Source organism: Fopius arisanus, unplaced genomic scaffold (assembly GCF_000806365.1).
Source record: "Fopius arisanus strain USDA-PBARC FA_bdor unplaced genomic scaffold, ASM80636v1 scaffold00078, whole genome shotgun sequence".
NCBI classification, from domain to species: domain Eukaryota; kingdom Metazoa; phylum Arthropoda; class Insecta; order Hymenoptera; family Braconidae; genus Fopius; species Fopius arisanus.
The window spans coordinates 494,514-506,576 of NW_011887817.1; the positions used below are offsets into that span (position 1 = coordinate 494,514).

Sequence of the window (12,063 nt, forward strand, 5' to 3'; positions counted from 1 at the left end):
CGAATTGCGATCAAAAACGATTTCAGAGGATCGTTATTTAGTGTTACTGCTCAGGCATTCGGCAATCGTTTTATCCCCAAATGAAAATCAGGATGAGTTTTATAGTTATGTCTTCAATATTTTCGTTTGTATGTAATGAAAAGTTGAGAGCCAATTTGCGCTGGAAATCAATGATAGGCATATCTGCTGATCATAAACGTCTAGATCATTTTCCCATCCCTTTGATTTCAGATCAATGATCTCTAACCGTATAAATTCATGTTCAGGATTTTTGCGTTGCATAAACCCGTTATGCTGATTTGCCAAAAGGCATAATCAGGTGAACACAATAAAATGATCACTGACATATGAAAGACGAAAATTATGTGTGAAATTCCGATCCGGAAGACTCGGCTTATTACGAAAAATAACAATTACAGGACTGATGCAATGCCCGATTTATTATCAATAATCCATCAATCACTTGTCCAACTGATGATCGATTGATGTTCTATTTATCTTTACAATCGATCAATGATGATAATCGTAAACATTTGAGTTACCGTCCATCAGCGACAGATTTGATTAGGAATTCTCGGTCAATTCATCAAGTTCATGACTGAATATACACTACGTATCGTCGTATATATCCCACTTGTGAGATTGATAACAAGAATATGAATGATTGTTTATTGATTTTATGACGAAGATAACGAAACGGCAGTGATTCAATTGATTAAATAATCGTAATAGAAATGCGGATTGATTGTCAGAGATTTCTGTTATTATCAACGAATTAGAAGTAGATGAATGCTTACAAGAATCACAAGCGGTTTAATCTATGTTTTGATAATTTCAATGAGATCTAGATGATTAAGATTTATGAAGCCCTTACTAATGAAGCTCTACTGCTGTGTAAGGCCTTAGTCTCGTGAGAAAAACATTCCAAGATAATCAGGTGACCTTATCAAACCAGTAGTGATAATGAGAGATCTTGAATTTGACTGTCCAGTTGCTACAAGTTGTTGTTTCATGACATGCGACAGTCTGTTAGCCCTCGAATCTCAAATTGCGGTGCATCGGCAGTCACAGAGATCGTAATTAATCACAAGATATGAAAATAGAAGATATCAACAAATGGCGTCAAGTCGTTGCCGCCATTATCGGTACGTATCAAGTCATTTGATTGAGATTGAATAAAGATCACCAAATCTTCATCGCCTGATACTTCTTCTACTTCTCAATGGTTTCTCAAAGACTTCTTTATTTGATTGAAGAACGAATCGCGTGAACTTTTTTTTCCAGCGAATTTGTCCGCTGTGATTAGTGGAATGCTGACCACCTGGATCTCGCCGATTGGTCCCCGATTAATGGACGAAAATACGCCGATTGGAACCAAACCTATAACAGAAAGTCAATTCTCTTTTCTATCTTCAGCACTCGGCTTGATGTCGCTGATTGCTCTACTCTTCTACGCATGTACGGCTGGTCGGGTTAGCACGAAAATCCTCAATCGAATTATAGGAATATCCGGAAGTGGAAGTTGGTTGCTGATACTTTTTGCCCAGAATTTCTACTACCTACTGATAGCCCGGCTCCTAGCCGGAGTGACTTGCGGGTTGACCTTCACCATAATACCAGTCTATCTTGCTGAAATCGCTGAGGACTCAATCAGAGGTACACTAGGAAGCCTTCTCGCGCTTGGCGTCAGTCTGGGAACATTGCTGACTTTTATTTTCAGTGCGACCCTGAGTTATCGTGATTTCGCTATTTGTGGATTGATTGTGCCCATAGTATTCATTGCTGGATCCCTTTTCCTGCCTGAGTCTCCGGCTTATTTCATGAGGAAGGGACTCACTGAGAAAGCCACTGGGTAACTTCGCATGACATTCCTGCGAATATAACTGCAATTATTGAAGAACAGTATTAATTTTCAGATCTCTCATGTGGCTGAGAAATAATGATCTGAAAGCTGTAGATCGCGAGTTGAAACTACTGGAGACCGAATTCAAACCTGATTCACTGAAAAGACCAGGTTTAAAGGATCTCTTCAGGGATCGAGGAACGATCAAGGCAGTAATCATTGCGGGAACTATTTATGCAGGACAGCATTTTGGGGGATGTGCAATTCTTGTAAGCTATTCCCACATAATTCATTTTGTTCATTAATCTAAAGGGATATGCTTGCTCGATCATAAATCACTGGAACTTCTAACAAAAAATCTGTCGATACTTTTTTAGGACGCTTACAGTGGAATGATAATCGAAAAAGCGAATAAGGGATCAATCGCTGTGAGTGCAGCCGATTCGCTTTTGATCGTCGCTGTAACGCAAATGAGCGGATCATTAATATCAACATTTACGGTTGATCACTTTGGGAGAAGAAAGCTTGTCATTTCATCTTGTGCAGGAATGGGAATTTGTCATGCGGTTCTCGGAATTCATCTCTTCTTGCAAAATCGAGAATATGATCTCTCGTCGTTGCCCTGGATTCCAACTGCTTCAGTTGCTGGTTTTACTCTTGCTTATTCTGTAGGACTTGCTCCGGGCGTCTCCATCGTTGCTTCTGAGTGTTTTGGTCAAGATATTGTGTGTTTAGGAATGTCTTTCTCGTTGGGTATAGAATTTATCTCGAATTTTTTGACGACTCTGGCTTTTCCGTTTGTAAGTTCTACTTTTGGTATGCACGTGAGTTTTTTTATTCTCGCTATGTGCTGCGCTGTTACCACGGCAATCGTATTCTTCATTATGCCCGAGACCAAAGGGAGATCCAAAGCAGCTATTACTGAAGAATTGAATCGAAGAAGAAGGAACCATGACGATCCATCAAAATTCAATGAAACTTGAACTCGGGAAAATATTTTATGAAGATATAATCACAGAAATCGATGAAGAACTCCACATTGTGATGTGTTCTCCATCCGGAAGTGAGATTCTATTATTGCAACAATTATTAAAGAGCTAGAAAAATACTTAATAAATGCATCCTGTGATTATGAAAATCTTTTCCCAAGTGATTCGCGGATGAAAAGTGTTGCATAATTTTTCTATCGACTGCAACTGACTCAGTACGGTAATTGAAAAAATACGAACGACAATCGCGGTTTGTCTGTCCGGAGACTCACTCCCGTGCAGAATGCTGCCTTCTTCATAACTACGAACATGGAATAAACAACATGTCGTGTCACGCAAGATATTTGATGTAATTGAAAAAAATATACAAGCGTGCGGGTTAATAGATAACGTGGCGCAGCTGGACGAGCAAGACAGGTGAGTCTTAATTTTTTAATTGCATCTGGTATCGATTGCTATTCAAGTAACGACTGGCTAATTATTTTACGTTTGCATGCAACTAGTCCGATGTGAATTTCGGACATAGTAGTTGTCTTTATTATAATCATGTATTAAAAATAAAATATTATTTTTTATTCATTATTCCCTCAATACTTTTAAGATAAGCTTTATGACCACCATTACCATTACTATTACTATTACTATTACTAAACAGCACTCATCTACAGTTGCAATTACGTAATATTGAATAAGATCGATATTTCGGAATTTAATGAGAATCGTTTAATGTTAATCAGTTTGATATTGGAAGTACTTTGGTAACTCCAACCGTTCAATGAGAATGGAAATACTAAAATGTGACAAACACATGTCTGAGGCATATGCGACGTAGGAATAAATATTCACGTGAAGAATGGAAAAACTCTAACAAGGCACAATAACGAATCGTTTCGTTATCAGTAGTTCACTACGGGATAAGTCACTTTGCAGTGAGCACGATATTTTCATTTTATAAAGCACCGACAATTCTTCAGTAATAGAAAAACGCAATGGACTATTAGAATTATTGGTGTTCGTTTCACTGCTCTTGACGCTGTGTCTAACCGGTTATTACAATACCAGTGGTATGTAAATGATTCGGATTTACAAAGTCCTTGTCAATGAAATTCCATTCCTTCGGAAGACCTTGTTCGGTCGTTAAAAAAAAATCGCAGATTATCAACTGCTTTTATCAAATCAGTAGATAATGGAAAATATTGAATGTGATTGCGTCTACAGAAGTGATCATTTTCTGACATACGGCAAACGAAGTGTTCGTGGTCAACGATTAATTGTCAGTGCCTAGGAGGATACACCCTGGAAGATCATTACCGAAATTAGAAGATATGAAAGGTTCTGACGGTTTTTCGTTTGATCTCACCAAGTGGCGTCAAATTGTCGCAGCAATTATCGGTAAGTACCAATTCGGTAGTAGCGCACAAGGTTTAGAGAGGCTATTCTCCAACTCAGACATCTACAATTGAAATAAGATTATATCAATTGATTATCATTACCTGAAATATATTCTGAAATCTTCTCAGGGAGATTTAGCACCGACGTTTCATCGATTCGTTCTTTCCAATCGGATTGATAAATCTTTCATTCCAGCCAATTTGGCAGCGGTAACCGGTGGGATGCTGTCAGCCTGGATTTCTCCAGTTGGTCCTCGACTGATGGAGAAAGACACTCCAGTTGGTACCGAACCGATAACCGAGGATCAAATCTCAGTCCTATCTTCAGCAACAGGTCTGATGTCATTGATTGCTTTACTATTCTACGCATTGACCGCCGGCAAGATCAGCAGTAAAATTCTGGCATGGGTCATAGCAGTATCGGGAATCGGAGCTTGGCTGTTGATTCTTTTTGCCGAAAATTTCTACTACGTGCTGTTCGCCCGTCTCCTAGCTGGGGTTGTTTGCGGATTGTCCTTCCCCATGATGCCAGTCTACGTAACTGAGATCGCTGAGGACTCGATCAGAGGTGCACTGGGCAGTCTTCTCTCATTTGGCGTCAATGTCGGAACATTCCTGTCATTTATTCTAGGTGCAACTTTGAGTTATCGTAATTTTGCAGTGTGTGGGCTGTTCGTGCCTGTAATATTTATTATTGGATTCGTCTTCCTGCCTGAATCTCCAACTTATTTTATGCGGAAGGGTCTCGTTGAGAACACCGCCAGGTAAAATCATCTGAGCCCATGTATCGACTGATCAATCATCGGATATTATTATTGATCCATAGATCTCTGATGTGGCTGAGGAATAATAACCAAGCAAGTGTCGATCAAGAATTGAAATTACTGGAAAAACAGTTCACCCCTGAGTCAACGAAAACTGCAGGTTTCAAGGATCTCTTCAGAGATCGTGGAACGATCAAAACATTGATCATCTCAGGAACTCTTTATGCGGGACAACATTTTAGTGGATATGCAATAATAGTAAATTATTTTTACACATCTTTTTGTACAATAATCTGATCATGATCCAGTGATAAATATTTTTCAGTTTTCGTATACTGGCATGATATTTGAAAAAGCCAATGAGGAATCAGTTGCTGTGAGTGCAGACGATTCACTTCTAGTCATCGCAGGGATACAAATTATCGGATCATTGATATCAACGTTGACAATAGATCATCTCGGAAGGCGGAAGCTCGTCATATCATCGTGCGCAGGAATTGCAACCTGTCACGTGGCTTTTGGAACCTATCTCTTACTGCAAAGTCAAGAGTACGACTTGTCGTCAGTTGCATGGATTCCACTTGTTGCAGTATCCGGTTTTGCTCTCGTTTACTGTGCAGGACTTGGCCCTGGTACATCCGTCGTCACTTCCGAGTGCTTCAGTCAAGATATTGTTGGTTTAGGGATTTCAATTTCTCTGGCTACCGAATTTCTCTCTAATTTTTCGACGACACTGGCTTTTCCGTTTGTGAGTTCTAACTTTGGAATGCATGTGAGTTTCTTTATTCTCGCGGCATGCTCAGCTACCACTATGATAATCATACTCTTTACTCTGCCTGAGACCAAAGGACGATCGAAAGTTGCCATTTCTGAGGAGTTGAACCTCAAAAAGAGCAAGAGCAATGATCCTTAGAACTGACGAATTGGCTCTTTCAATTATGTTCTGATGAGAATTAACGGAGAATCGGTGTACCATACCCAGTTGTTTACATATATATATGTTTATTTATATATAGTCGTAAGAATTAGGAATTTATAATAAATGATATATGAGGTAGTCAAGGACGAGAAACGAACTCAACCATTTAACAATTAAATGGAACAATTACAGGAGTGTTCTCTAAATCAATTGTAGTTGAGCCAGTTACGATGATATTACTCAACCACCGAGTGACGTAAGTCTGTGATAAAAACTGTTGTATAATTTGTCCGTTGAGGGAAGATATTAAGAATATTTTATCAGATCGTAACTAGAGGGAGTCGGAAGTGATTAGTCGGCCGAATTACAATTGATCGTGTATGACGTATGAGACGTGCCACGAGTGGTGTTCATGATGTGCATTTCAGAATATTGTCAAGATTGGTGAGATCGCCAAGTTTAATTTGTGAGAAAAATCTAACATTTATATCGCAAAATTGTGAAGTATAAAAATTGATGAGACGATAGTCGAAGTTTTGTATTGGACGAGAGTAATTTGTCTCTGACATCGAGCAAGATTATTCCTCATTCTCAAAAGCAATGTGCATTGTTTCATCAGAGAAGTCATTTTCCCATGCAATTATCATGAATCAACTGATCTTTATCCTCAAAAAGTTGCACATGCCATCAGCAACCGTCGGAGCTCGCATGTGTCTTACAACAATTTCGCATTTTGTGGGTCCGTCGTCCCCGCGGTGTTGACAGAATAGTTCCCACCATAAATCCCGGAATATTCAGGAAATCCAAGTACTAATTAAATTTATACAACAATGCATGGCAATCCTTTGCCCAACCTCTGATCCTTAATCGCGTAGTAATCAAAGCTGTCAAACGGCGAAAGGCCCCAACGCACACGTCTCCCATAATTCAAAATTGATTCACCACAGCAGATGGCGGTCTCAGGGGAAAAGGGAGAAAGAGGAAAGAGAGAAAGTCAAGGTACAGGTGTCAATTCTCACGCGGATATTCACATTTCAAAAAAAATCCACCAAGGAAAAATAATGAATTCATTGTTCCGCCGTCGTCCGGACAGATAAATCACAATCAAAGATAACCCATCACTCGCAACCTCCTCGTGACTATCTAATCCCTCGAAACACCGTGGTAACGAGGCGGAAGTTGTCCGAGGTGTTGGAATCCTCACCAGTAATTTATGTAATTGCCCACATTGGAGTCTCCAACATGAATCCACAGCTCAACTTTCGCTTTAATCACCGAGCATTCCAAGTTTAGATAGCAAATTCACATGCGTGTATCAGACCTATCATACACACGTCAATATAAAGTACACACTACACTGTACACTTATCTCGAGAATAGAAAGAAAGAGAAAAAAAAAATGTGTAGGCACCCAAGGCGGTTGTTTATACGGTGCTCGATCATTACAGTAATTATGACGATCGCACTGAGTAATTATTATAACATCAATAAATTACAGAATAATGTACGTACATTATAGGTTTGAAGTCAGACAAGTTGTATAATTTAACCGTTGGGGGGCATATGCATTAATGCATTGGACGTCGAACGGGCGCGAGCTCTGGCCAACGATTACCTCTAATGCCCTGACGTGCTGGCGTACATTCCCCTCTTCTCCACAAACCCCTTCTGTCTCTTGTTGGCTGTATGAAAAGTATACATTGTGTCCATTACTCTATCATCACCTGCTCTCATGTCCTATTTATCGTCTTATTGGCAATTTCATAAACTCAATAACTTCTTTATGTCTTCCTTCAACGATTATCCACCATTTTGTCTTCAATCATCAGTTGGACAGTCGGAATGGTGATTGCTGTCGAATGAAATAGTCATGTGAATTGCTGTTCGATGTTGCACTTCATGTGGGTCAGCTTGCTCTGTAATTTGTGTAATTTATTTATTGTTACAGAGAAGGGAACAAAGTACATTATTGGGGTTATAACGGGTGATAATAATTTATGGAATGAGGAGGAAATGTTGTGGCTTTCTTGGCAGGGTACTTGGTTGTTTTGGAGTTGATATGCATGAGAGAATTTAACAAAGACAGTGTGACTCTTTATGACGCATGGTTTTTTTCACTCAGACAGGTATTGATTTATTGATTCGTTCAGTGTTTTAGTTGGGTGCAGATTATTTCCTCGGTATTGATCAGAATATTTTTATCTGTCGAGGGTAGTGGCCAACGCTGACGGATCGAGAGTTACGAATTTTTTATGTCGACAAATAATTTCTAATTGCGAGACTCTTTCGTTAATGAATAATCAAGAGTCAAGTTAAGAGCTCATTAGGAAGCTGATTATAACCAATGGTAGTTTAAAATTATCAAAGTTGGAAACAGTTCGGAGTATTAAATAAAAATAGAAATGTCATGGCTAATGTGGAGGCGGTCCCACTTTTCTGTTCTGAAGGATTCCGCTTATAATTGAGATGTTAGAACAAATTGAGGCGTAATAACTTTCAATGTTGATACACCGTCTATGACATGCACACGATCTATTATTGTAAAAACACAAACACATGGCGTACTGTATAAAAAAAAATGATTGATACTGGATAATTTGTTTCCCACTACATAAATCAGATTGTATTCCCACTATTCTTGATGGTACCCAACAAATAGTTGAATTTGAAAATAATTCATTGAAGTTATTAATAAATGTTAATAGTTGTAAATAGAATTCCATGGATCTGTAATTATGCTGTAATTTCCAAAAATGGCGAGACCTCGATTCTTAACACATGAAAATCCACGACTAGCCAATGGTTTTGATTTTTTATTGGATGAAAATTCGTGCCACTCTGAGGTACTTTATCAGCCAGAAGAGAGAGAAAGGGAAAGAAAAAAGAATTGAAAAAGTGAGAAAGAAAGAGCGGAAAGAAATTGCACGTTTGAGTCGAGGGACCCGAGGCCACGTCAACCATCAAAGTACAGTGGTGAATAATACTGTGTATTCTATTGACTATTTTTTCTTTTACCCCACTCAACGCCAATTTGCAACTCTATCCCCGTTTATTATTACACTTGATGTCGTACAACTTTGCACAGCCCCTGAACGTAAAGACATGTGGCTGTTTTCACATGCGAGCGAGCGTTTAATTTTGCAACGAACAGAAGCTAAAACCTCAACATGTTCCTCAAGTCGATTGTCTATGAATTGTTTATGATTTTCCTTTCCACCCTTTGAGAAAATCATTGGATGGTTAAAATAGAGAAGGGATGAAACGAGGGGTGACACTCGCGGGGGGTATGAAGGAGGGATGATTTTGCGGGGAATAAATAGAGCGAGTGAGGATGATGTTGATACGCGTGTGAGAATGATAAAGGCTCCCGTGTGCATTTCACGTACCGTTGGATCATAAAGAAACACGACAGGGGCCCATCCAAGGGCTTAATGCGATAGCCCCTGTGTGCAGCTGGCGCAGTCACATTTAGATTTACACTTCAGTAACCCAGTGGAAATTCAAATCACTTTTTAATAAGAAATTGATCAGTTGAGACTGATCCTCATCAATTTTTGATCAGTTGTTCATCGTTGGATCCACGTCTGATCGAAATCTTGGAATCTGATTTTGTTGTTCAGTACTGCCTCCAAATAACCTGATTAGTGACTCATTATATTTTTCTGGTCGGCACTTGATAGGAGTTCGATCCGAAGCTGTTTAAAATTTTTGATCATAATCGTACTGTCATGTGTGGTAGAATTGTCGAATAACATAGAATCAATATCGGCAATTTAAAGTACTTAACAAACTATATTAATAACTAATATATCCGTTCTTTATTTATTATATTTTTTAGCCCGTCTCATGGTTGAATATTGAATATCTAGAAATCTTTAATTAATTATTGGAAAAAAAACATAAATAATAATCGAAAAATTGAACTTTAAATGAACATTATTGATTTCTCGCGGATGAGACCAAAAAACGAGATAAAATTCCGTCCGCAGTAATTTTTCGCAGCCATTGCGCAATAAAGTAACAATCGTGAAGGCCCGATTGAAAAACGGTCTGACTCGTTAAAAATCATAAAATTCTCGCGATTGTGTTTATATATATTATATATTGCGCTCACACCGAGGGAGTCCCGAACAATCCCCACGGGAATAAATATTTTTACCAGGTAGTCCGCCCCGTATTATCCTCGTAGAACACGCTTTCGGTATTTAATTTGTGGTTTTGGTACCCAACGAGCAATAACTCGAGTGATTTTGGAATGTTTCTCGAGGGGTTCTTGCAGTACCTCAGACCAATCTCTCCCTTTTCCATTATCGATGAGGGAGAAGACTTCACCACCCCCTCGTGGGTCCTGAGCCACCACATTTATGCATGACCGCGTACATAATAGGCTCCTTTTCACCGCAGGTCTTATTAAAATTTCTGATCCGCTGGAGGTGAACGGTATGCAAATTGCTCCGTGGGCTCTTTCTACCCCATGAGGTGATATAGGAAAAAGAGGGAGTGCAAAAGAGTGGAGAATTACGATCAATGCGGTAATCGAATACTCATTTTCCGAGTGAATTATGCAATGTTGAGTATGATGGAAGCTAGAAGAGAATGAGTCTCTGAAATTGAAAAGTATAAGGTTATTGAATGACTAATTGGACAAATGAAACAGTAAGACCATTTCATCAAGTTATTTTCATCGTCTCGTTATCGTACACCTGAAGTTGAATGTGCAATTATCATTGCGATAATCTCGAATAAAAATGAAGTAATAAAAATACAATGTTCGTGATAGTTATCGAGTTGAATTCTTAAGAGTGAAAAAAATGATACGCCGGTATTTTGAAATAATTAATTTAATGACGGCAATTAAAGTGCAGTTGCAATATGTATCATGAGTGTACACTGGCGCTTCAACGATAAGTCCCACTGCAATTGTGTCGGCATGAATTATCCCCGGTGTCTGCTACTGATGGCCGCGTCAACATTAATAATGAAACTTTCTCAATAATTTGATTTGGCTTTACCTGTTCAGCGTAATGAATCTCGCGTGCAGTTAATTATTTTCTGCGCGTGAATCCACGAGTCTGAAAAGGTAAAAAGGTGTACAGTAAAAGGAGAAAGAGAATATGCTTTTTTTTTATCAACAGAAAAATTCCAGCTGATGAATTTAATCATTTTGATCGGCCAATGGGGAATTTGTGCTCGTGGACTAATTAATGCGGACTTTTCCGTTCATTACGGGGATAATCTGGAGTTCTCGCTCTTGATCGTGATCTCTCGGATCGTGTAGTGGTGCTATTCATCGGTGGATCAGAAGTGTTTTCCGTCGGAGGGTAATTTATAAGGGATTGAGTCATTTCATTTGATTTTTCTGTGATGCTAGGTTCCTGGGAAGGTAATGAGGGAAAGAATCAATTGAGAAAGGCCGGAATAGCTGCATACGAATGTATTCATTTGCTGGGTTTCTGTAAATCAAGTCGAGAAAATCTCCCCAAATATGTTCTACACGAATTCCAGAGATGCCATAACCTCGCTGACCCCGTCCTGTCTCGTTCACCACCTCCTTTTTCTCTCTATCTCACTCAACACTCTATTTCTACCCAAATTTAACCTCAACAATTCCGAAAAAAAACTCTACCTCGAACAAATTTATTTTCTCTCAATTTCTCGGTGGATTTATCCTTTATAAAAACATTCCTAGACTCAAATTTGCGTAAAATGGGGGTTAATTCTCTTCATACTTATAGAGATTAAAAAATTGTTGGAAATTTTCCACCAAAGGTCGTACCCAGGATAATCATCCTCGAGACCAGCACGATCATGATACTGAGAACCTAATCAGAATTATCTCCAGGTAAAAAAATTGTCTAGCTGAAAAAATACCGAATTGGAAACATAAATGAATTTTCTTCTCAGTGCATATGAAGAGAGACATGAAGAGATTCCCCACTTTTACAAATTTTCACTGGACTCCTTGGGTGGATGTATTCATGGCAAAGATCTACTCAGCGGACGAAATAGTCTACTGGCGAATGCCACCTAGAGTGCAGGTGATATCCCACAGTTAGCAGTTTATCAAGACAAAACGTGGTAAAAGACACCGACTTACCTCAGCCATTTCTCCTCATGCCCCTGAGAAGGACGAAAATAGGTCGGTTAAGTGGTGGAA

The 12,063-nt window shown here is 39.0% G+C and overlaps 1 protein-coding gene across 3 annotated transcripts; it reads left to right on the forward strand.

Moving 5' to 3' along the window:
• The first annotated feature begins 3,104 nt into the window (after positions 1-3,104).
• LOC105270121 (facilitated trehalose transporter Tret1) lies at positions 3,105-8,590 on the forward strand. 3 transcript variants are annotated; one of them, XM_011310845.1, is made up of 5 exons: positions 3,105-3,249; positions 4,051-4,224; positions 4,420-4,987; positions 5,050-5,245; positions 5,313-8,590. In XM_011310845.1, the coding sequence occupies exons 2-5, from the start codon at positions 4,158-4,160 to the stop codon at positions 5,898-5,900; spliced, it is 1,419 nt and encodes a 472-aa protein (XP_011309147.1). In that variant the 5' UTR covers positions 3,105-3,249; positions 4,051-4,157; the 3' UTR covers positions 5,901-8,590. The 3 variants fall into 3 exon arrangements, with proteins under 3 accessions (XP_011309147.1, XP_011309149.1, XP_011309146.1); XM_011310847.1 differs by lacking the exon at positions 3,105-3,249 and adding an exon at positions 3,486-3,896; XM_011310844.1 differs by lacking the exon at positions 3,105-3,249 and having other exon boundaries at positions 3,486-4,224.
• The last annotated feature ends 3,473 nt before the right edge of the window (positions 8,591-12,063 follow it).